The sequence below is a fragment of the Ceratotherium simum genome, chromosome 22 (assembly GCF_057802395.1).
Source record: "Ceratotherium simum simum isolate JZ-2026a chromosome 22, ASM5780239v1, whole genome shotgun sequence".
Taxonomy (NCBI): Eukaryota; Metazoa; Chordata; class Mammalia; order Perissodactyla; family Rhinocerotidae; genus Ceratotherium; species Ceratotherium simum.
The window spans coordinates 15,679,274-15,706,183 of NC_141921.1; the positions used below are offsets into that span (position 1 = coordinate 15,679,274).

The 26,910-nt window shown below is 39.9% G+C and overlaps 1 protein-coding gene across 6 annotated transcripts in view; it reads right to left on the bottom strand.

Annotated features, from left to right (window-relative positions):
* The window catches only part of CFAP57 (cilia and flagella associated protein 57), an 84,310-nt gene that overhangs the window by 44,717 nt on the left and 12,683 nt on the right, over positions 1-26,910 (bottom strand). For 4 of the 6 annotated variants that reach the window (XM_087446129.1, XM_087446130.1, XM_004442052.3 and 1 more), the window contains exons 7-11: positions 15,999-16,138; positions 15,061-15,226; positions 13,984-14,097; positions 7,849-8,061; positions 6,225-6,398 (exon numbers count right to left, since the gene is read on the bottom strand). In XM_087446129.1, coding sequence (XP_087302255.1) covers positions 6,225-6,398; positions 7,849-8,061; positions 13,984-14,097; positions 15,061-15,226; positions 15,999-16,138 — 807 coding nt within the window. The remainder of the gene's footprint in view (positions 1-6,224; positions 6,399-7,848; positions 8,062-13,983; positions 14,098-15,060; positions 15,227-15,998; positions 16,139-26,910) is intronic. The other 2 variants (XM_087446131.1, XM_087446132.1) reach the window with 2 other exon arrangements.

A 26,910-nucleotide genomic window follows, 5' to 3' on the forward strand; every position in this document is an offset into this window, starting at 1 on the left:
ACTACATATTCTTCTCAAGCACATATGAAACATTTTCAAGGATAGAGCGTGTTTTGGGACACAAAATAAGTCTCAATAAATTTAAGAAGATTAAAATCATATCAAGCATCTTTTCTGACCACAATGGTATGAAACCAGAAATCAACTATAAGAAGAAAGCTGGAAAAATCACATATATGTGGAGACTAAACAACATGCTACTGACCAACTATTGGGTCAAAAAAGAAATCAAAGGAGAAATCAAAAAAATACCTGAAAAGAAATGAAAATGAAAACACAACATACCAAAATCCATGGAACACAGCAAAAGTGGTATCAAGAGGGAAATTTATAGTAACACTAGCCTATCTCAAGAAATAAGAAAAATCTCAAACTAGTAATCTAATATTACACTTAAAAGAACCAGAAAAAGAAGTAAAATGAAGCCCAAGGTCAGTAGAAGAAAGGAAATAATAAAAATCAGAGCAGAAATAATAGAAATTGAGACTAAAAAGACAATAGAAATGATTAATAAAATTAAGATCTGGTTCTCTGAAAAGATTAAAAAAATTGACGAACCTTTAGCTAGACTCACTAAGAAAAAAAGGGAGAAGACTCAAAATCAGAAACAAAAGAGGAGAAGTTACAATGGATACCATAGAAACACAAGGGATTACGAGAGAATACTATGAACAGCTACATGTTCTTCTGGACAACCTAGAAGAAATGGATAACTTCTTGGAATCATACAACTTTCCAAGACTGAATCCTGAAGAAACAGAAAATCTGAGTAGATACATCACTAATAAGGAGATTGAATAGTAATCAAAAACCTCCCAGGGGCCAGCCTGGTGGCATGGTGGTTGAGTTTGTGTGCTCTGCTTTGGTGGCCCTGGATTCGCAGGTTTGGATCCCGGGCATGGGCCTACATACCACTTATCAAGCCACGCTGTGGTGGCATCCCATATAAAGCAGAGGAAGGTGGGCATGGATGTTAGCCCAGGGCCAATCTTCCTCAGCAAAAAAGAGGAGGATTGGCAACAGATGTTAGCTCAGGGCTAATCTTCCTCAAAAAAAAAAACACCTCCCAAAAAACAAAAGTCCAGGACCAGATGGCTTCACTGGTGAATTCTACCAGACATTCAAAGATTTAATACCTATCCTTCTCACACTCTTCCAAAAATTGAAGAGGAGGGAATGTTTCCTAACTCATTTTACAAGGCCAACATTACCCTGATACCAAAACCAGACAAGGACAACAACAAAAAAGAAATTATAGGCCAACATCTCTGATGAATATAGATGCAAAAATCCTAAACACAATATTAGCAAACATTTACAATGATAGAGGCATACCTTGTTTTATTGTGCTTTGCTTTACTGCAATTCACAGATATTGCATTTTTTACAAGACCTTCCACCAGCAAAAAGATTACGACTTCCTGAAGGCTCAGATGATGTTCAGCATCTTTTAGCCATAAGTATCTTTTAATTAAGGTATATACATTGTTGTTTTAGACATAATGCTATTGCACACTTAACAGACTACATTATAGTGTAAATATAACTTTTACATGCACTGGGAAACCAAAAAATTTGTTGACTCACTATTTTGTGATATTCACTTTATTGCAGTGGTCTGGAACTGAACCCGCAATATCTCCTAGGTATGCCTGTACATTAAAAGAATAAGACACCATGATCAAGTGCGATTTATTCCAAGGATGCAAGGATGGTTCCACATTCACAAAGCAATCAATGTGATACACCACATTAACAAAATGAAGGATAAAAATCATATGATCATCTCAATAGACACAGAAAAAGCATTTGACAAGATTCAACACTCATTTATGATAAAAACTCTCAATAAAATGGGTATAGAAGGAAGGTACCCCAACATAATAAAGGCCATATATGACAAACCCACAGCCAACATACTCAACGGTGAAAAACTGAAAGCTAAGATCAGGAATAAGACAAGGATGCCTACTCTTGCCACTCTTATTCAACACAGTATTGGAAGTTCTAGCCAAAGCAATTAGGCAGGAAAAAGAAATAAAAGGCATACAAATTGGAAAGGAAGATGTAAAACTCTCTATTTGTGGATGACATGATTTTATACACAGAAAACCCTAAAAACTGCACCAAAGAACTACTAGAAATAATAAACAAATATAGTAAAGTTGCAGGGTACAAAATCAATATTAAAAAATCTGTTGCATTTCTTTACACTAAAAATGAACTACCAGAAAGAGAAATTAAGAAAAGAATCCCAGGGCCGGCCCTGTGGCTTAGCAGTGAAGTGCGCGCGCTCAGCTACTGGCGGCCCGGGTTCGGATACCAGGCGTGCACCGATGCACCGCTTCTCTGGCCATGCTGAGGCCAGGTCCCACATACAGCAACTAGAAGGATGTGCAGCTATGACATACAACTATCCACTGGGGCTTTGGGGGAAAAATAAATAAATAAATAAAATTAAAAAAAAAAAAAGAAAAGAAAAGAATCCCATTTACAATTACAACAAAAAGAATAAAATACCTAGGAATAAATTTAACTAAGGAGGTGCAAGACCTGTACACTGAAAATTATAAGATATTGTTGAAAGAAATTGAAGACACAAAGAAATGGAAAGATATTCCGTGCTCACGGATTGAAAGAATTAATATTGTTAAAATGTCCACATTCCCTAAAGCAATCTCCAGATTCAATGCAATCTCTATCAAAATTCCAATGACATTTTTTACAGAAATAGAACAAAAAATTTTAAAACTTGTATGGAACCACAAAAGACCACAAATAGTCAGAGCAATCCTGAGAAAAAAGCACAAAGCTGGAGGACACACACTCCCTGATTTCAAATTGTACTACAAAGCTATAGTAATCAAAACAGAAGAAAAACAGACAGATAGATCAATGGAACAGAATTGAGAGCCCAGAAATAAACCTGGACATTTATGGACAACTAATTTATGACAAAGGGGCCAAGAACACACAATGGAGAAAGGAAAGTGTCTTCAATAAATGGTGTTGGGAAAACTGGACAGGCACATGCAAAAGAATGAAAGTAGACCACTATCTTATACCATACAAAAAAATTAACTCAAAATGGATTAAAGACTTGAATGCAAGACCTGAAACAATAAAAATCCTAGAGGAAAACATAGGCAGTATGCTCTTTTACATTGGTCTTAGCAGTATCCTTTTGAATACCATGTCTGACCAGGCAAGGGAAACAAAAGAAAAAATAAACAAATGGGACTACATCAAACTAAAAGCTTCTGCACAGCAAAGAAAACCATCAACAAAACGAAAAGACAACTGACTAATTGAGAGAAGATATTTGCAAATCATATATCTGATAAAGGGTTAATATCCAGAATATATAAAGAACTCATACAACCTAACAACAAAAAAACAAACAACCCAATTACAAAATGGGCAAAGGATCTGAACAGACATTTTTCCAAAGAAGATATACAGATGGCCAACAGGCACATGAAAAGATGTTCAACATCACTAATCAATAGGGAAATGCAAATCAAAACCACAAAGAGATATCACCTCATGCCCATCAGAATAGCTATTATCAAAAAATAAAACAGGAAATAATGAGTGTTGGAGTGGATATGGAGAAAAGGAACCCTTGTGCACTGTTGGTGGGAATGTAAATTTGTGCAGCCACTATGGGAAACAATACGGAGGTTCCTCAAAAAATTAAGAATAGAACTACCATATGATCTAGCTATTCCACTTCTGGGTATTTAACTGAAGAACATGAAAACACTAATTTGAAAATATATATGCACCCCTATGTTCACTGTAGCATTATTCACAATAGCCAAGACTTGGCAACAACCTAAGCTTGCCCATCAATGGATGAATGGATAAAGAAGATGTGGTATATATACAATGGAATACTACTCAGCCATAAAAATGATGAAATCTTGCCATTTGTGACAACATGAATGGACCTTGAGAGTATTATGCAAAGTAAAATAAGTTAGATGGAGAAAGACAAATACCGTATGACTTCCCTCGTATGTGGAAGATTAAAAAACAGAATAAATGAACAAACAAAATAGAAACACATAGATACAGAGAACAGATTGGGGGTTACCAGAGGGAAAGGGGGGTGGGGAGAGAGGGAAATGGGTAAAGGGGATCAATTGTATGGTGATGGATGGAAACTAGATTTTGGTGGTGAACACGGGGTGTATACAGAAGTCAAATTATAATGTTGTACACATGAAACTTCTCAATGGAAAAAAACTATGATGAAATGTTACTACACACCTATTAACACAGCTAAAATAAAAAATAGTGACAATACCAAATGCTGGCAATAATGTGGAGAAACTGGATCTCTCATGCTTTGTTGCTGGTAATGGAAAATAGCTTGGCAGTTTCTTAAAAAACTAAACATACACTTACCATATGATCCAGTAATCGTACACCTGGAACGATTATCCCAGAGAAATGAAAACTTATGTCCACGCAAAAGCCTGTACATGATTGTTCGTAGCAGCTTTATTTGTAATAGCCAAAAACTGGGAAAAAATCAAATATCCTACGTAGGTAGATGGTTAAACCAACTGTGGTATATCCATACCATGGAATGCTACTCAGCAGTAAAAAGGATTAAAGTACTGATACATGAAATAACTTGGATGGATCTCAAGGGTATTATGCTGAGCAAAAAAAAGCTACTGACAAAAGGTCACATACTATATGATTCCATTTATACAAAATTCTCAAAACGACAAATTATAGAAATGGAAAACAAATAAGTGGTTGCTAAGGACCAGGGATGGTGGTGGGAGAGGCGCAGGTGTGACTGTAAACGGGCAGCATGGGGAGCTCTGTGTGGCGATGGAGCAGTTCTGTCTCTTGACTGCAGTGGTGGTTACGCGGGTCTACACGTGATAAAATGACACAGATATGCACATACACTGTACCAACGTCAATTTTCTGGTTTGACATTGTACTATAGTTAAAGTAGATGTCATTATTGGGGGGAACTGGGGCAAGGGTACACAACACCTCTATGCTATCTTTAACATTTCCTGTGAGTCTACAATCATCTCAAAATAAGCAAAAGCAAAAGAATCAACTATGAAAAATGTCTTCTCACAATCAGCAACACGTGTCAAAAACCTTAAAAATGGCAATGCTCTTTCACTCAGGAATTCTACCTCTGTCTAGGAATTCAGCCTTAGGAAATAATCAGAGATGCTCATAGAAATCTAAGGATATTCATTAGAGTTCATAAGATTATTCAAATGCCCAGTTGTAAGAGAAGAGTTAAATAAATTATGGTCCATCATATGATAGGATATTTGCGTAGCCATTAAAATCATGCTTTTGAGGAATTTCATTATATGGAAAAATGCTTACAGTAGCATTAAGGGAAAAAAAAAGCAGGCTACAAAAGAGTGTCCCTACAGTATGACATCAATTTATTAAAACACACACACGATATATTTATAAAAGAGTAGAAGAAGATTCATCAACGTATTAATGATGATGCTATTAGGAGGATTTTTATTTTTAAAATAAACATGCATTTCTTTTATAATCAGAAAAATAAATGCCTTATGCACAAAACTTAGTAGATCTGAAGGGAAGAGGGGGGAATATGTTATAGTAATTTACTTTGGACCCTAGACCCATACATTATTATATTTCATGTTCAACACTCAATAGCCTAGACACTATTTTTTCAGAAGGGAGAGTGGAGGGACAATTTGCAAATGTGTGCTGTGTTACTACCCACAGGGAAGGCCTTTTGGACCCTCAGGGAGGGGCAGGGGTTATCTCCTGGGCGAAGACTCCTTTCAGTCCACGGCAGTTCTAGGGATGAGCAGGAGAGCTGTGAGCCATCGGCAGCCCAGGCTCACAGCGGCTGGGAGACGAGAGCACTGGCCTAGTAAAGGAGATCCGGGTGGATGCCTACAGCACCTCTCGAATGGCCCACTTTATGCATAATAATATGGTGAACAACCTTGTACATAAATCTTCAGGTGTATCTCTGATTATTTCCTAGGATAAATTCCTGAGAGTAGTTTAAACAAAGAATATTAATAGCCAATACATGTTTATTGAATGGAGGGCAGGATGCATAAATAAGGAGAGAAAAGAGGTTGGGAGGTTGAAGGAGTGAAGAAGGCACGTGGAGGGCAGGATCAAGTGGATCTACGAGAGCTAGTTCTGGGCTGCCCCCCAAGGAGGGGCTCCCCTCTCACCTTGGTGACAGGACCAGCATGGGCGTGGTACTCGTTGAATTCTCTCTGCAGAGGCAGGGGGTACTTCATTGCACGAATGGTTCCCAGGGAGGTACCCACAAACATCATGCGCCCGGAATGCGAGATGGCAACGGCTGTGTAGGTGACGTCGAATGCTGACGTCTCTCGAAGGACCTGGAACACACACAGCTCTGTTTAGGGTGAGAGGCTGAGCCATGTCCCCCATGTCCCCAAGTCATTCTCGTCCTCTCCTCTAACAGCAATATTAGGGCAAGTTCTATATTTAAAAAACGTGCTTTTTCTATTCCTTATAGCATCTGGCACAGTGCCTACCACATGAAAGGCACAAACTAAATATTTCTTGGCTGCTTGATTGATGCATAAACAGTTCTAGGAGTTAGAAATAACACTAATAAAAGGAAACCTTCAAATGGTACCTACTATGTGTGAAGCACTATTGTATGGCTTTTACATGTTGTAACTCATTCAATCCTCACAAAACCCCTTTGAAGTAGTTCCTGTTATCCCTATTTTAAAAACAATGAAGCAGAGCCTCAGAAATAGTAAGTAATTTGCCTCAACTCAGGCATCTAGTAAGTGGCAGTCAGGTCCTGAGTCCTGCTCTTGACTGCTCTGCCACCGTGCATCTCCAACTAAGCAAGCGATGTGGACCACAAATTTATTCAGCAAACATTTATTAATGTCCATTATATAAACAAAACTATACCATCAGGGGACTCATTCATTCCTTCACTCATTAATTCACCCATCCACCCATCTACCCATCCACCCATCCATCCACTCACCCATCCACCTACCCACCAAACATTTATTGGACATTTGCATTAATCGGACGCAGTGTGCCAACTAGTAGGGATTTCAAGAGGAGTGAACCATGGCCCTGCCATAGAGAGCTCTGCTCTGGTGCAGCCCTGTAAAAGCCACCAAAGAATTAGGACTAAGCTACTGGGGGGGACATTGAAGAGAAAGCCTCCTCTAAGCTATGTTCCAGTCATGGGGAAACTCATGGTGCTTCCCAGGCACCAGCACCATGAGAGTGACGAGCACTAAAGGCAATCTAGAGAAGCCACTGAAGATCAGCTGTTGCTGAGCTCCCAGGGAAGGACACAGCCACATTTGTACGAAGTGTCCTTGACGAGCTCTTCTCTCCTCCCTCAACTATTTGGAGCCAAATGGGGGCAATTCTAAAATTTCAGAGTTTGGGGATTTCAAAAGAATACAGTAGCAAACCTAAGTGCCAGCAATAACTACAGTTCTGTTTTTACCCCCAGGAAAGCAAGTGCAGATCAAGGGTAAGAGTACAGTTTGGAGATGCTGCTGACCTCCACGCCCAGAGGGTGGAAGAGAAGTTATACACACCAAACAAAACAGAAATGGAGATGGGCCCCACAATGTAACCCAGTTGGGTAGGGCACGGGGCAGGAAACTCGGAAAGTAACAATAACTGAGCTGACCCGAAAGGAATGAGGAGCCAAGTGTTATGCCACGAAGAAGGGACCCCGTTCTCACAGGCCCTCTTTCATCATACTTCTGCTGTAAGGACGAAGGGCTGTCTTAAGCAGATCAGTACGGCAGCCCAGAGGCAAGACGGCAGCAGACTCACCGAAGAATCTGCAATCTCCTTGAGAGTCTGATCCGATCCAACAGCAAAGATAATTTTGGCATCAGGGGAGATGGTAACACAGTTGTAGCTGCAGGACTTGAGCACACATTCTGTCTCTCTCTTTCCTGTGGACAGATTCCACTCGTACACAGCACCGTCGGTGCCACAAGAAATCAGCTTGCTGTCATCTGCATTCCACACGATGGAACGAATCTACCGGGGATGAAGACATACTGGGTTAGGAGAACATACGCACGTGTGCATGTGTGCACACACACACACACACATGCCACCACGGAAAAGGAGGGTGAACTCCTCACGTGTCCACTAGACTGAGACAGAATGTCCTTTCTTGGTACACGCCCTTCTGTAAGCATAAAACACAGCTTCTTGGGAATTTTAACATTCTGTCTTCCAAGATGCTTGCAAAATAATGAAGATGAAACACTCCTATTTCCTTCCCACTTTACGAACGCAAAGGCCAGATCATAATCGTGCCTATTATGCTACAACTAATCAATTATTGCTATGTTTTTCCAAAACATTTTATTTTGAAATAATTATATATTCACAGGAAGCTGCAAAAATAATATAGAGAAAGGGAACTTCCAGAATGGCAGACTAAGGACCTCAGCTGAGCTTCTCCCCAACAAAACAAAGTAACTGTTAAAAATTGTAAAAACAATTATGTAAAATATCTGGAAATTGTCCTAAAGGCATACAGCAAATATAGAAACATTCATTGAAGAAAATCTACTCAAAAAAAAAAAAAAAAAAGGAAAGAAAATCTACTCAATCTCAGTAAGAGTCTGTAGCATTCGAGCCATGACTTGCTCCTTTACCTTCCCCAGCTTCAGAAACTTCGTTCCTGTGCACTCTGGGCAAGCGTGGCCAAAAGATGGGGCTCCCTCTCCCCGCAGCTCTCAATCTTTGGCTATGGTTTCACCCCGGGAAGGGCAGACTGCTGGTGTTTCTTATCTCCACCCAGAAGCTCTATTCCAGGCAGGCATGGCCAAGAGGACCTGGTCTCCCTTCCCTCGAGCCAGTCCCCACTCTGTTCCAAGCACAGAAGGTTGAGAATACTGGTGTCTCGATTGTCCCTGCCCCAGCTTGCCTCTAGGGTGGAGGTTCCATGCCATGAGGGGAGAGCTGAAAAGATCAGGGGCTCCCAGCCCCCTTCCCCCCTGTAAGTGCAGGATGCCATTCCTGAAAAAGAAGGTCCCTACCCCCAAGCTCTGGTGTGGCACAGCAGGGGTTCTTCCCAAGGGAAAGACAGACCATAAGACAAAGAGCTCTAGGGCTCTGCTCAAGGAGACTGACTTTATTTGGAACAGAGCATGGAGAAGTCCATCCTATAGCCATTGTCTAAAACAGTGGAGATCTTGGTGGAGGGCAATTAAGAGAAGGCTGGTAACTCCATGATATAAGCAAGCAGAGGAGAAGAATTTTACTAGAGAGCACAAGGGAAAGAGACTGTCATGAAGAGCCATTCTGGGGTCATGGACAACTCTGGGGGTCGGGAAGGCTGTGTGCATGTGCTAGGCTGCACCCACTCAGGAGCAGTCAGAGCAAGATACAGGGAGATCTTGAAAGCATCTCCTAAGTTGCACAAGGACCTGTTAACACAGGGCAGAAGCCTCACTGGCACAGGGGGTTTCAACATAACATCTCACCCAACACTAACTGAATAAGCTCCTCTGACCCAGGAGCAGCTCCTAGGAAGCCAGGCTTAGAAATAAAGTCACACTTATCCCAGGCAGCCTGGAAGACTGTGTGCATGCCTTAAGGCTACCCCCGCTCAGGTACAGAGAGGGGACCTCTAAAATACTAGCCTCTGGCTGAGCACGGAGCAAAACCCATAAACCCCATGAACTGTGATTGCAGCCTCTGAGCCACACATACACCCAACAGTAAAGGGTAAAAACTGAACTGGCTAAGGGGGCTTAAGCACAATCTATGACGAATAAGTGGCTTGAGTCAACTCAGGGGCAACCCCTAGGTAGCCAGGCTACAAGACCAAAAAAGAAAAATATCTGAGCAGAGACATCAGAGGCTGCACACTGGAGGGTAAAAAACACTTCTTGGAATTAGTTCAGCCAAGTCACTAAGTAAAAAAAACAACCAAACAGCAATATTCTAGCCTTTCCCTCTTTCCACATTTGTAACTCCCTTTTCCAATGGGGAGAGACCTGGCTCCCTTATCATCAAGGTATTTGCTTGTTTTCACTATCTCCTTGTAAGTAATCAGCCTCCTGACCCAGTGGCCACCTCTTTGGGTACTTCCATGACTCCATCCCTGTCGGGCACATCCTCAGCCACCTCCTCAGCCCTATATCCACCTCTTAAATTGCATTTTCTAATTTGACTGTTACTACTACGTAAAAATACATTTGAAAAATATAGTGACCTTATTTCTAACAATATTCCTATGTCCACTAATTTTCACACTTTATCTGAAAACTCTTTGAATTTTCTACATATCCAATCACGTCTGAGATGACAGTTTTATTTATTCCTTTCCAATCTTCACACCTTTTCTTTTGCTATGGTCTGAATGTGTGTGTCCCTGCCCAACTGATATGTTGAAATTCTAACCCTCAAAGATGATGGTATTAAGAGGTGGTGCCTTTGGGAGGTGATTAGGTCATGAGGGCAGAGCCCTCCTGAATGGGATTAGTGTCCTTATGAAAGAGACCTGAGAGAGCTAGCTCACCCCTTCCACCATGTGGATACGAGAAGTCTGCAACCAGGAAGACGGCCCTCACCTGACCATGCTGGCACCTTCATCTTGGACTTCTCACCCTCCAAACTGTGAAGAAAAATTTCTGTTGTTTATAAGCTACGCAGTCTGTGCTATCCTGTTATAGCAGCCTGATGGACTGAGACATAGTTCCTTTCTGGTCTTACTGCACTGGTTAGGACTCAGCACAAGGCTAACAGAAGGCACCACGTTTTGTTCTCTGAGGGAATGCTTTCGTAATTTCATGATCAAGTGTGCTGTTTGTTGTAGCTACGTTTTCTGTAAATATCTTAATAAGATTTTTATAATAAAATAAGAAGTTCCCCATTAATTTTAGTTTAAGTGTTTTTTTAAAAATCATAAATGGATGTTAAATGCTATCAATTTTTTTTGTATCTGCATTTTTAGAGATAAACATATGATTTTTCTTATTATGTTAATGTGATATAGTATATTAATTGATTTCAAAATCTAAAACAACCTTGTATTCCTGGAATAAACCCAACTTGGTCATGCTGTATTCTTCTTCTTTTTTTTTTTTTGGTGAAGAAGATTTGCTTTGAACTAACATCCATTGGCAAGCTTCCTCTCTTTTTTCTTTTGCTTGAGGAAGTTTAGCCCTGAGCTAACATCTGTGCCAGTCTTCCTCTATTTTGTACGTGGGCCGCCACCACAGCGTGGCTGATGAGTGGAGTAGGTCCACACCGGGGATCTGAACCCGCGAACCCTGGGCCGCCAAAGCAGCGCATGTGGAACTTGAACCACTCGGCCACGGGGCCAGCCCCAGTATTATCCTTTTTCCATCCTGTTGGATTGGGGCTGATGATATTTTGTTTGGGACTTTTCTGTCTGCGTCTATGAAATGAACGGGCTTTCATCCCCTCCCCTGGGACGTCTTGGGCAGGTTTGGTGTCCGGTTCTACTGGCCTCACAGAGCAGTGTGGGGGCACTGGCTCTTCTTTCTACTCCCTAGAAGGTTTTCAAGATTAGTGTCATTTTTTTCCTTAAAAGTTGATATAATTCTCCTGTGATATGATCTGGGCCTAGAGTTTTCTTTGTCGGAAGGTTTTAAATTACAGATTCAATTTTTCTAGACATTGGTCAGTTTTATTCAAATTTATTTGCATATAGTTGTTGACAATATCCTCTTATGATCTTTCTTAACGTCTATAGGACCTGCAGTGATATCCCCTTCTCCTTCCTCATATTGGTTATTTATATCTTCTTTTTTTTGCCTTGATCAGTCATGCCGAGGGCTTGTCCATTTTGTGCTTTCAAAAAACCAAGTTTGGCTTTGATATCTTCTTTTGTATGTTTGTTTTCTATTTCGTTAACTTCTGCTCTTATCCTTATTATTCCTTCCTTTTATTTTCTTTGAATTTAAGTTGCTGTTCTTTTTCTAATTTCTTGAGATGAATGGTTATATTACTGATTTCCACCTTTTTAATTTTTCTAATATATGTATTTAATGTTATAAATTTGCCTGTATGCATGGCTTTAGCTGCATGCTCCAACTGTATTTTTTTTAATATTACACGTGTGAGTCTAACATATATCCTTGATTAGAGACCAGTGTTATAACTACTTTAAAGCGATGAAACAAATGGCTGCTTTCCCGGATTGGTGAGGTAGGGCCTTGCGTGGGGGCACACATGGTCCAGCAGCATCACCAGGTGGGCTTTCATCTGCACCTCCATAGCCACTTGAGGACCAATCCCACTGCTGAAGCAGAGGAAGCCCTCAGATCTCAATGGTGCTTGCGCTCACACAGCACCTTCACTTATGACCTGCTAGCTGCTCAAGTCAAGGGTCAGTCTTTAGTCTTTACAGGACTTCTCTGACATTTAATACCACGGACTACTTATCCTTTTGGAAACTAGTTCCCTAGCTTCTCTGATACAAGTCCCTGATTCCAGGTGCTCCTTGTACCTTCACGTTCAGTCTTTCTCTTATTTTACCAATCTGTTAAGTGTTGGCCACCCCTCTCCTGCCCAAGATTCTTTTCAGATTCCACACTGGCCCTTGGTGGTCTAATCTATGCCTCTGACTTCCACTACCACATAATCCACCAAATCTTCATTTTCAGCCCCAACTTCTTTCCTGATCTCCATGCTCATATATCATGCTTCCCGGACACATCAAACATAACACGTCCAAAATGGAGCTTAATATTGTTCTTCTCTCCGTCCCTACTACTAAAGCCACGGTTTAGTTCCTAACTCATCTTTCACCCTCACTTCCTAGCTGATCTTCATCACTCCAACTTCCCTCCCCTCGAATCCATCCTCAATACTATTTGGAGAATTACCTTTCTGATCCCATTATTTCCCTTCTTAAATCCTTTCAGTTGTTTCTCATCACCTAGAGACTAAGGACCAGCTCCTTGGCATGGCGCACACACTCTATGATGCAGCCAACTTCACCAGCTCCTTCTTCTCTCACTCCTCAAATTTTCCCTGTGTTCCAGCCACATAAACCACAAACCACAATCCTATTTTATACTCCCATCCCTCATCTCTAACATGTCTGTCTGCCTAGAATGCCTTTCTTTTGCAATGGCTTTTTCCTCTCCAAATTCTTTTGCTGACTTTTCTTACCCTTTCCATTTTTGGCCCCTCCCTTTTCTTCATGCCCCATATCCACTCTACCTTCAGGAATCATTGGTTTTACTTTCTAAATATCTTTTGAATCTATCCACTTCTCCCTATCTGTACCGCCATTATCCTGGTCCAAAATACTAACATCGACTATATGGACACCCACAATAGCCTCCTTACCATTTCGAAACACCCTTGTCCCTTTCAAAATATTCTTCACTCTGCAGCCAAAGTAAGCTTTTAAAATGCAAATCTGGTCCTATTATTCCTCGCCCTGAAAGTCTTCAATGACTTCAGGGAACAAGGAGGATAAAGACCAAAGTCCTTAAAAGGCCTGCAAGGTTCCATGTACTTGTGCCCCTGCTAACCTAACCTCACCTCACCAAGGTTTCACCTCGATACTGATGTTCCAGCCCCACAGACTTTTCAGTTCCTCTGACACCCCATGCAATCTCCCATCTCAGGGTCTTTGGGTCCCTATCTTCAATATGATCCTCAGCACCTCTGTCTGGTTAATTCCTACCCACTCTTTTAGGACCAAGCCTTTGTGAACACCTTGATCCAAATTATGCCAACTCCTACATTATTTCCTCTCATAATATCCCATGTTTTTCTTTCATTGAATTTATTGCATTAATAAATAAATTTGTGAATTTGTTTCATTGTCTCTTTCCCCAAGTAGACAGTGAACTCTAACAGGGAAGGAGTCAGTTCTCTGTTGTTCACCTGTATTCCATTGGCTAGCATAATTCTTGGCTCTGTACCCCTTGTTTCCTCAGACACTGTTCTCTCACTTACCTTCCCCGTGTGTCCTTTCAGGTTTGAGATGTTCTCCAGGCTAGTGGTGGTAAAAATGTGAATCACATTTCCATTGACTGCAGCAAACAGGTGACCTCCGTTGCTAAAGGAACACTACAGGAAATACAGCAGGAGAGAAAGAGTGAAAGAAAGCAACAAGCAGCCTAGTTGGTGGCTACAGTCAAGAGCTCCTTTTCCCAAAGAGCTTGGGCTGAAACTACAGGTGGAAGTGGAGTCAGGGGAGGGTGTAGCTAGGCCTGAGGATTGGCTGACATCTTCAGATGCCTTCATGATTGCTGTAGCTCACACTGGCCAAGATGCCGGCACTGCCACGTGCCTAATCATGAAGCCGCTGGGGTCACGGAGTAGCACTCATTTTGTCTGTAGAAGTTGTGTCAGAGCGGGAAAGCAGCTCCTGAAATGATTGTCCTGTTTCTGCAAGTCATCTCAGGGGAAATCTGATGGGTTGCTTATTGACTCTCACTGTTGAAGCTTATATTCCCTGGCTCCTCCCAATCTCCACCTTGCCTTCCCAGCTGTCACTGATTCTGAGATAACTTTTTTTTCAATGCTTTTTATTATTCCACAATCACAGGTGGGATCTCACAAGCTTTTGGGTTCAGTGAAATATTTTGGTGGGCATAAGAAAAAAGGGATAGAGTCATACACTCAATAAGTTTGGTGGGAGAAGAAGTGGATTTTTTTTTCTTTTTTTTGTGAGGAAGATCAGCCCTGAGCTAACATCTGATGCCAATCCTCCTCTTTTTTGCTGAGGAAGATTGGCCCTGAACTAACACCCATACCCATCTTCCTCTACTTTATATGGGATGCCACCACAGCATGGCTCAACAAGCGGTGCGTCGGTGCACGCCTGGGATCGGAACTGGCGAACCCCGGGCTGCCGCAGTGGAGCATGCGCACTTAACCGCTTGCGCCACCGGGCTGGCCCTTTTTTCTCTTAAGCCACTGAAGTTCTCTAAGACAGGCTTTGGTCCCATCTCCCCAGAGCATGTTAGTTCTTGATATTTTAACCCTGGCTTTCTAAGAAACTAGACCTTTAACCCTGGCAGTTCTTACCTCTCTACATCCTCTGACAGAGTATTCTTTGAAAGAACGTATATCATCAATGAGTAGATTCATAAGGCGTAATTTGTCAGCAAACCCTACTACAATGAAGTGACCAGATGGGTGAAGGCTGATTGTATATGCCTCTTCTTGATATTCCTTAAATAGTTCCAGAGTGCTGTGAAAAGATCAATTATTGAATTCTAAGTCTAGCCTGCTAAATCCCTCAAGCCCTCCATTGTATCTGGTAGGTATTTTTATCATCGCATTTGAGATACTTTATTGCTTGCCTCTCTTTTCTAGATTTTGGTTATTTGAGGATAGTGTCCAGCAATGAGTATGGCAGATAGGAGCACTGATTAAGGGGTTGTCTAGTGATGTTGAAGGCACAGCTCCAATTAGATTCCCCAAATCAGAAGGATTGCACAATTTTTTTCAGCAGCCCCAGCAGCTGTATATAAAAACAAAATATTACAGTGTGGAGCCAGTCTAGGTTGAAGATTCTCAGCGAAGCTGCGCCAGGAGGATGAATCACTAGAAGTTGAGGGTGGCTGGGGACAGTGACAAGGGGGAGGGGGAATAAATGGTCTGGAGAGCTCCATTAGGTAACAAGCAGATCTACTGGGATTGTGGGGATAGGAAAGCTGGAAGGACACAGGAGGTTATGCAAGAAGGTGAGATATTGGAATGTTGCCTTTACGTCCCTAGCATTTAGCATGGTGTCTGGCATGTAAGCATTTAATAAAGCACAAAGTAATTCTGTAGTCCACGCAAGAGTGAAAAGAGAAGAGAAACAGGTAAGTAGACTGACTTGACAAAAAAAATTTTTTTTCCAACTGAAAGCCTTTAAGTAATTAAATTTTAAAACTTTCTAATTAAAATAATTCACATGAACAAATTTAACAACTGAAATCCTGCATACCGCAGTAGCAAAGCCTTTTATTCCTTACTTTGATTCATAATTCCAGATGCGAACAGATCGATCCAGAGAACAGGTGGCAATGAGGGGTTTGCGGATGCAAGTAGCTAGACCGGTGATGGATGCTGAGTGTAATGGGTACAGCAGATACTCAAAGTGAGCAGGCTCCCCCTGGAGAAATCATACAGAATGAGATCCAGCAGAGTAAGCAAAAGGCTGGCAACGCACTTCAGCTCACATTACGACCCAGGAACATTAGTTAGCCAGTGTGCACAGAAATCAGGCTGTAGGCAAACTGTTTTAATATTATGTGTATTTTCCTATACCACTGTGGGAGATCAGAAATGGCCACCTCAAAATATGTCTCTTTACCTTATTTTCTCTGAAGGACATTTGACCTTCCCCTAAACTGCCTAAAAGCAATAGACTGGGAGGGTCCTTGCTAAGCCCATTCTTATCAAAGTTCTGTTTAAGGGAAATCTCCATTTGTAAAGGTATCTCCCTCTCTGTACCAGGAAGAAGGGGGGATGACCTTATCTCTAGAAACTCTTATCAGTGTGGAAAGCAAGGACTTAAATCTGCATACTCTTGATTACTGTGCTTTCTGGTAATCTCCCATATTAGCTGACTCCCCTACCCCCAACATCCTCCTTTGCCTACCTGAACATGATATTTAAGGTGAAAACCTTTGCCATTTGTCCAGAAACTCAGTTTCCCTGGTATCTCACATGTATACATGTCATAAAGCTTTGTCTGATTTTCTCCTGCTATTCGGTCTCGTGTCAATTTAATTTGTAGCCCAGCCAGAAAGGACCCAGAGTGGGTAGAGGATAGTCTTCCTCCCCTTCACCACTATTATTTTAAAACATTATTTTAATGGCAATAAAATATTTTATTCTACAAATATACCAGAATTTAATTTAGCCATTCCTATACTGTGGAAACATTTAAGTGGTCTCTGATTTTTGTTATTTAGGAATAACACTAGACTAAATATCCTTGCACGTTAAGTCTGTGTACTTCTCTGACCACTTCCTTAGATGCTGTAGTGCTCAACATTAAGCTTTTTATTTTTTATTTTTTTTTTAATTTTTTTTAATTTATTTTTTCCCCCAAAGCCCCAGTAGATAGTTGTATGTCATAGCTGCACTTCCTTCTAGTTGCTGTATGTGGGACGTGGCCTCAGCATGGCCGGAGAAGCAGTGCATCGGTGCGCACCCGTGATCCGAACCCGGGCCGCCAGCAGCAGAGCGCGCGCACTTAACCGCTAAGCCATGGGGCCGGCCCTCAACATTAAGCTTTTTGATTGTAGTGTAAGTGCCTGACATCAAGCTTGGATTACTGAGGCATCCATTTCAAAAGACATCCTTCTTGAATAAACATATTGCCAGCTGGATGACACAGCTACTAGCAAAACAACCACATAAGGAATTAGGCTGCCCCCACCCATGAAAGTTCCTCTTTCAGAAAGCCCTGAGTAACCTAGATAACTGACTGCTTAAGTGACCCTGCCTCCCTTCCAATGCCCTAATTTACATTCCTTTGCTTTAAAGTAGCCAATAAAGGGTGAACCCAGGAAACCCTAGACACACCCCCTTGGACACTAATAAGATCAGAGCCCCAGGTCCCAGCTCTCTTTCTACCTGTGACCTCTCCGTGTGGCCCCTGGGCATGCCATGTACCCTCCAGGACTTGTGAATAGTAAATCTTGTTCCTCAAAATTTCCTTAAGGTTTTTGCTGAAGTGCATCATAAGAATCACAAGGACTGGTCAGTCTAGCCAGAACATTGGTCCCCATGGGGGAAATGTCTGTGGGGGCTCACTATGAGTAACATGGGCCTGGGCAGGTGCCTCAGGGATTCCTAGCTGATTCCAAGCATCATCATCAATTGGCTGGGACCAATACAACAGATACACTTCTAGAAGTGGAATGCTGGGAGAAATGGTATGAATGACCTAAGGATCTGATAGGGAACTGATATAAGGATCTTGATAAGTACTGCCAAATTTCTCTCCAGAGAGACTATACTACTCTACCATCAGCAGCCATGAAAGTTGGGTGAATGATTTTAAATTAAAATGTCTTCCATTACACCAGTTGTGTAGGTTCCAGATGTCTGTCATCAGAGGCATTATACCTGGACACCTGAATGAGGAGTGATGGTTGGGAAATTTAATGAGGTGTACAGATTTTAGGTCTGTTCACAAGCCAAGACAAAGGCCAAGATGAGTATTCCCTCAAATTCTGGCCCTCTTCACTTATAAACTTATTTGCATCCACTCCATCCTTCTCTATTATCTCAGAGAAAGAGGTGCTCTGCCGGGTGGGGGGGTGGCAGGCACAGATTATTCCCATTCTTCTCCATCCGTTATGCCTTCTTTCTCCAGCATCTTCAACCTCTCTGTCTCTACTAGCACATTCCTATTAGCTTATAAATACACTCAACTCTCTCTTATATTAAAAACAAAAGCAGTGCTCTCTCTTCCACCTCTTCCCTGCACCTCTGCCTGAGCAGTTGTGTAATGATGGAGAATCAGACAAGCAAGCTTACTGGTTTCACCTGGAATTCATGACCACAAACCTCCAATGGGCCTGGTAACTCCACCATGTTTGTCAAGAAGTTCACTTTCTGAATCTCCAAGATAACTACTTATACCATTTATTCTCTCTATTCAAACCTTCCAAACTCTCTTCCTTTTTCTCCCATTCCCAAATCTCATCTGATGACCTTGCTTCATATTCCTTGATTTTACATCTTTATTTCCTTTATTTTGTATCTCAGGAGCAGAGTTGCAGACTATCATAATCAATTCATGTAAGGCCAATTTTATTTTATGTTTATTTCATTCCTCTCTTCTTCAATATTCATTTCTGTTCCTCCCTTATCATAGGCACCAACTAATGGATTTCATTTATGTCTTTGAGTATATACATATATGTTTTATATTTCTATAAATGGCATTGTGCTTCAGATCTCATTCTGTATTTTCACTTTTTTCTCTCAACACTATATTTTTAAGGAAACATCTACGTTATAGTATATGTAATTTATTGCTTCTAGCTGATGTTTGGTATTATGTAGTATGCATCCAGCTACTTTACTTCTCCCTCATTCCTAGCAGTAGACATCTGAATTTTCCTCAACTCTCCATTGCTACAAACACTAAGGTGAATATCTTTGTACATTCTCTAATGGACCTGCATGATGGAATTCCCGGTACATATCCAGTGGCAGACTACTGGATAACAAGATACATGAATTCTCTATTTGACCGAGAACTATCATATTGCTATCTAGCATGGCTGTACCAGTTCACAGTTTCATCCTCACCACATTAAGATTCCCATTCTCCCTTGTCCCCAGAAATCTCTGGTGACACTTAACTTTCTAATTTTTGCTAATATAATAAAGAAACTTTTTATAAAGAAGCATGTCAGAGTTGTTTTAATTTGTGTTTTTCTGCTCACAGGACAATATAAATTGCCTGTGAGAGTGACCAGATGTTGGATCTAATAGACAAAGGCTTCAAAGTGGCCATTATAAATATGTTCAAAGACCTAAAGAAAACCATGGTTAACCACGATTAAAGAAGTAAAGAAACATATGATGACAATGTCACACCAAATAGAGAACATCAAGAAAAGGACAGAAATTGTTCAAAAAAATAGAAATTCTGGAGGTAAAAAGTACAACTGGAAGAGGGGCTCAAATGCAGATGTGAGTTAGCAGAAGAAAGAACTAGTGAACTTAAAGACAGATCAATAAAGATTATGCAATCTGAAGAACAGAGAGAAAAAAAAAATGAAGAAAAAGTAACAGAAACTTAGATAAATGTAGGACACCATTAAAGCACACCAGCATATGCATCATGTGAATACCGGAGGAGAGGAGAAAGAGAAAGGAGCAGAAAAGATATTTGAATAAATAATGGCTGAAAATTTCCCAAATTTATTGAAAAACATCAATGTACACATCCAGGAAACTGAATGAACTCCAAGAAGGATAAACACAAAGAGATCCACAGACACATCACAGTAAAAATACTGAAAGCCAAAAACAAGGAGAAAATCTAGAAAGCGGCAAGAGTAAAACAACTGATCATTTACAAGGGAACCCCAATAAGATTACAGCAGATTTCTCAGCAAAAACAACAGAAGCCAAAAGGAAGGAGGATAACATGTTCAAAGTACTCAAAGAAAAAACTGTCAACCAAGAATCCTATATCCAGCAAACCTATGTTTAAAAAACAAAGGTGAAATAAAAACATTTACAACAAAAACTGAAAGTATTTGTTGCTAGTGACCTACATTACAGGAAACATTAAAGGAGATTATTCAAGTAACCCCAAACAGTAATTTGAATCATCACGCACACATACAAGCACTGGTAAAGGTAATTATGTAATTATAAAACATGATATAAATACATATCACATCTCCTTTCTTCTCTTAACTAATTTAAAGAGCTATTGTATAAAACAATGTGTACATTAGGTACTGTTGAACCTATGAAAATGTAATATATTTGCCAATAATAGCACAAAGATGGTGGGTGGGAACAAACCTGATGGGCGAAAGAAATGACTCCAGATGGTAATTCACATCCACAGGAACAAACAAAAAGAACCAGAAATGATAAATAAGGTTAATATAAAAAGCTATAAATATATATGTGCTCCCCTTAGCTTTTTAAAAAGATATAAAGTTATACAAGATAATAATTACAACAATATTTTGTTGGGTTTATAACATTTATAGATATAATACGTATAACAATAATACCACAAAAAGGGGGACAAGGGAATGGAGTTATATAGGATGAACATTTCTATATCTCAGTTGCATTAAGTTAGTATAAATCTGAATCTTCTTCTGATAAGTAGAAACATATAGGGTAAACCCTAGAGCAATCACTAAGGAAATTACTGAAACTGTATAATGAAAAAATAATTAAATAAATTAAAATACTACATTAAAATTCACTTAATGCAAAAGAAAGCAGTAAATGAGAAACAGAGGAACAAAGAAACCCATAGCCTATAGAAAGCAAAAGGTAAAATGGCAGAGGAAAACCCAACTATACAATAATAACATTAAATGTGACTGTATTAAACAATCCATTTAAAAGTCAGAGATTGTTGGGGAAGTTGTTGGCTTCATGTGGCTCCCAGTGGGAATGCAGCCCAGTGTGACTGCAGTATTCTGCCGAGACTTATTTAACCACAGTAGGAGTTGATAAACGACCTCAGGAAAAACGCTATGATTTCTTCTCCAGTGCTCTTGATGACACAGGATGTTATTGTGTTGAAAAACATTACCATCAAGAGCGATGCAAGCATCATGGCAGCGTGAGAGGCTCCCTTTGTCTCTGCCCCTCAATCTACAACTAGTAAAACAACCATAACTCAACAAAGGTTCCTCTGCCCAACACACTAGGACAGAGGAGAGATCCATACATCTGTACATCTGAAGGTGGGTGGACTGGAGCACACAGAGGAGGTGGAACTGGGGGAACAGTGAAGGTGGTGCCAGCTATCCTGGCCTCCTAGCCATGGTGGCTGAGCTCGCAGTCCCAGGGAACCTGGTAGCAGCAGTGGAGGTGGTGGCATGACTTCAACCTCCTGGCCACAGCAGCACCTGTGGCCACAGGGAATTGAGTAGCAGTGGTGGCAGGGTCAACAACACTGGCCCTGCTAGCCATGGTGGTGCCTGCAACTTCAGCCCCCCTCCCTTGCGAACCTGACAACCCCAGATATGGCAGAGGCACCTGTGACCTCAGCTTCCCCTATCTCCTTCCCCTCCCTGCACTGTGACAGTGGTACCTGTGACCCAGGTGACTCCAGATGCAGTAGAGGAGCATCTAGTACCCCTAGAAGCAACACTGGGAGCACCAAGGCACCAGCGACCCTGGAGGCACAAGCAGCAACAAGGGCACCAGCAACACTTCTGGCAGAGGTGGTGGAGGGTGGAAAGTGCCAATTCTCAAATATAGCCAGAGGCAGCTCAGGTAAGAGAAACCAAAAACTTGTGCTATAGTGCCACCTACTGAAAAACACAAGAAAGGCCTCTAATTACCAACCTCTTGAATTGTTAGAATCAAAAGTAATAAAGCTTTACCTAAATAAGAAGGTGTTCTCTACTTTAAATGCACTGGCAGAGGAATAACTCAGCAAGCACCATGAAAAACCATGGTAACACAGTATCCCAAAAAGAAAATGACAGTTCTACAAAAACCAAACTTACAGTCAAGGAAGATTGTGCTCTAACTGACAGAGAATTCAAAATAGCTATCATGAAGAAACTCAACGAGCTACAAGAAAACTCATAAAGGCAGCTCAATAAGCTCAGGAATAAAATAAATAAACAGCAGGAACACTTTACCAAAGAGACTGAAACTCTAAAAAAGAACCAGATTCTGGAGCTGAAGAACTCAATAAATGAGAAGAAGAATGCATCAGAAAGCACTGAAAATAGAGGAGACTATATAGAACAAAGAATTAGTGAGCTCAAAAATTGAAACACAGAAATTATGCTGGTAGAAGAGGAGAGAGAACTAAGATTTTTAAAAAATGAAGTAGCCCTACGAGAACTATCTGACTCTATTAGAAAAGGAAACAAAAGGATAATTGGTATCCTAGAAGGAGAAGAGAGGGAGAAGGAGCAGAGAGCTTATTTAAAGAAATAATAGCTGAGGACTTCCCAAACCTGGGGAAGGAAGTGAATGTATAAGTCTATGAAGCTAACAGAACTCCTAATTATCTTAAAACAAAGAGGCTTTCTCTAAGACTCATTATTTTAAAACTGTCAAATGTCAATGATTAAGAAAGAATTTTAAAGGCAGCCAGGGAAAAAAACGAGAGTAACCTACCAAGGAACCCCCATTAGGCTATCAATAGATTTCTCAGCAGAAACTCTACAGTCCAAGAGAGGGTAGAACGACATACTCAAAATGTTGAAAGATAAAAACTGTCAGCCAAGAATACTCTATCCAGCAAAGTAATCCTTCAGATATGAAGGGGAAATAAAGGCCTTCCCAGACAAAGGCTGAAGGAGTTCATCACCACTAGACCCACCTTATCAGAAATGCTGAAAGGATCTCTCCTATGTGAAACAAAAAGGCGAAAGTACATAAAAGTTTGAGTAAGGTGATAAATAGACAAAATCAGAAAATTGCAACTCTATTATCAGAATAGGTTGCTAAACAATTACAGCATAAAGATTAAAGGGAAAAGAAGCATTAAAAGTAACTATAGTGACTTCAATTTGGTAACAACTCACAACATAAAAAAATAATTTGTGACAACAGAAACATAAAAGGGGAAAAGGAAAAGGATGAAACCCATTTAGACAAATGAAGACAAGGTGCTATCAGTAGAAAAAGGACTATTTTATCTATGAGATGTTTTATACAAACATCACAGTAAACACAAAACAAAAATCTAGAGTGGAGATACAAAACATAAAAAAAGAGGAAATTGAGAAAAACATCACAGGAAATAATCAAATTGAAATGGCAGACAGGAACACAAGGAAAAAGAAACAATGACAATATAGAACAACCGGAAAACGAAAGATAAAAATGCAGTATTTAGTCCTCATATATCAATAATCACGCTAAAGTAAATGGACTGAATTCACCAATCAAAAGACAGAGAGTGGCTAGATAGATTAAAGAACAGGGCCCAACAATATGCTGCCTCAAGGAGACTTGTCTCAGCTCTAAAGACAAATATAGGCTCAAAGTGAAGGGTTGGAAGATGACACTCCAAATAAATGGCAGCCAAAAGAAAACAGGTGTAGCCGTACTTATATCAGACAAAATAGACTTCAAGCCAAAAAAGATAATAAGAGACAAAGATGGACATATAATGATAAAGGGGACAATCCATCAAGAAGACATAACGTTTATTAATATATGTGCACCTAACAAAGGAGCACGAAAATATATATAGCAATTATTAACAGACCTAAAGGGAGAAACTGACAGCAATGCAATAATAGTAGGGGATTTTAACACCCCACTTACATCAATGGATAGATCATCCAGACAGAAAGTCAACAAGGAAACATCAGCCTTAAATGAAACATTAGACCAGATGGACTTAATAGATATATAGAACATTCCATCCAAAAGCAACAGATACACATTCTTCTCAAGTGCATATGGAACATTCTCAAGGATAGACCATATGTTGGCACACAAAATAAGTCTCAATAAACTTAAGAGGACTGAAATCACATCGAGTATCTTTTCTGACCACAACGGTATGAAATGAGAAATCAACTACAAGAAGAAAGCTGGAAAAATAACAAATATGTGGAGACTAAACAACATACTACTGAACAATGATTGGGTCCATGAAGAAATCAAGAGAGAAATCAAAAAATACCTGAACATAAATGAAAATGAATATGACATACCAAAATCTACGGAATGCAGCAAAAGCGGTACTAAGAGGGAAGTTTATAGTAATACAGGCCTACTTCAAGAAAGAAAAAATTAAATAAACAATATAACTTTACACCTAAAGGAACTAGAAAAAGAACAAATGCAGCCCAAAGTCAGTAGAAGGAAGGAAATAATAAAAATCAGAGCAGAAATAAATGAAAAAGAGACTAAAAAGACAATAGAAAAGATTGATGAAACTAAGAACTGGTTCTCTGAAAAGATAAACAAAATTGACAAACCTTTAGCTAGATTCACTAAGAAAAAAAGAGAGAAAGCTCAAACAAATAAAATCAGAAACAAAAGAGAAGTTACAATGGATACCACAGAGATACAAAAGATTATAAGAGAATACTATGAACAGCTATATGACAACACATTGGACAACCTGGAAGAAATGGATAAATTCTTAGAATCATATAACCTTCCAAGACTGAATCATGAAGAAATAGAAAATCTGAATAGACCAAGCACTAGTAAGGAGATTGAAACAGTAATCAAAAACCTCCCAGAAAACAAAAGTCCAGGACAAGATGGCTTCTGGTTAATTCTACCAAACATTCAAAGAAGATTTAATACCTGTTGTTCTCACACACTTCCAAAAATTGAAGAGGAAGGAATGCTTCCTAACTCATTTTACAAGGCCAACATCACCCTGATACCAAAACCAGACAAGGCTGACACAAAAAAAGAAAATTACAGGCCAACATCTCCAATGAACATAGATGTAAAAATCCTCAAAAAAATATTAGCAAACCAAATACAATACATTAAAAGGATCATACACCATGATCAAGTGGGAATTATTCCAGGGATGCAAGGATGGTTCAACATCCACAAACCAATCAACAGGATACACCACATTAACAAAATGAAGGATAAAAATCATATGATCATCTCAATAGATGCAGAAAAAACATTTGACAAGATTCAACATCCATTTACGATAAAAACTCTCAATAAAATGGGTATAGAAGGAACATACCTCAACATAATAAATACCATATATGACAAACCTATAGCTATCATCATACTCAATGGTGAAAAACTGAAAGCTATCCTTCTAAGATCAGGAACAAGACAAGGAAGCCCACGCTTGTCACTCTTATATAACATAGTATTGGAAATCCTAGCCAGAGCAATTAGGGAAGAAAAAGAAATAAAAGGCTTTCAAATTGGAAAAGAAGTATTTGCAGATTTCATGATCTTGTATATAGAAAATTCTAAGGAATCTACTAAAAAATAAGTGAGTTCTGCATCTGCAGGATACAAGATCAGTATGCAAAAATCAATTGTATTTCTATACACTTGAAATGAACAGTTAAAAATGGAGTTAAGAAAATCTGACTTACAATAGCATCAATTAGGAATAAACTTAACATGAAAAGTGCAGAAGTATTCTCTCAAAACTACAAAACATGTTGAAAGAAGTTAGACAAGATCCAAATAAATGGAAAAACATCTGTGTTTATGGATTGGAAGGCTTAATATTGTTAAGATGGCAATACTCCCCAACTTGATCTACAGATTCAATGCAATCCCTATAGGGATCCTAGATAGCTGCTTTGTAGAAATTGGAGCGCTGATCCTAAAATTCATGTGGAATTGAAAGATACTCAGAATAGCCAAAGCAATCTTGAAAAAGAAGAACAAAGTTGGAGGACTCACAGTTCCTGATTTCAAAACTCACTACAAAGCAACAGTAATCAGGGGCCGGGCCCGTGGCATAGAGGTTAAGTGCGCACGCTCTGCTGCTGGTGGCCCAGGTTCAGATCCCGGGTGTGCACCAATGCACTGCTTGTCAGGCCATGCTATGGTGACGTCCCATATAAAGTGGAGGAAGATGGGCACAGATGTTAGCCCAAGGCCAGTCTTCCTCAGCAAAAATAGGAGGATTGGCAGATGTTAGCTCAGGGCTGACCTTCCTCACACATACACACAAAAAAAGCGACAGTCATCAAGACAGTGTGGTACTAGCACAAGAATAGTCAGATCAATGGAATAAAATTGTGAGTCCAGAAATAAACACATATGTCAACTGATTTTCAACCAAGATGCCAAGACCATTCAACAGGGGAAAGAATAGTATTTACAACAAACAGTGTTGGGACAACTGGATATCCACATGCGAAAAAACGAAGTTAGGTTCCTGCCTCATGCCATATATGCAAATTAACTCAAAATGGATCAAAGATCTAAATGTTAGAGCAAACATTATAAAACTCTTAGAAGAAATACAGTGGTAAATCTTCAAGACCTCAGATTTGGCAATGGATTCTTAAATATAATACCAAAAGCAAAAGCAACAAAAGAAAAGTAGATAAATTAGATTTGATCGAAATTGAAAACTTTTGTGCATCAAAGGACTCTATCAAGAAACTGAGAACAACCCACAAAATGGGAGAAAATATCTGCAAATGACATATCTGATAAGGAACTTGTATCTGGAATACATAAAAAACTCTTACAACTCAGTAATAAAAAGACAAATAACAC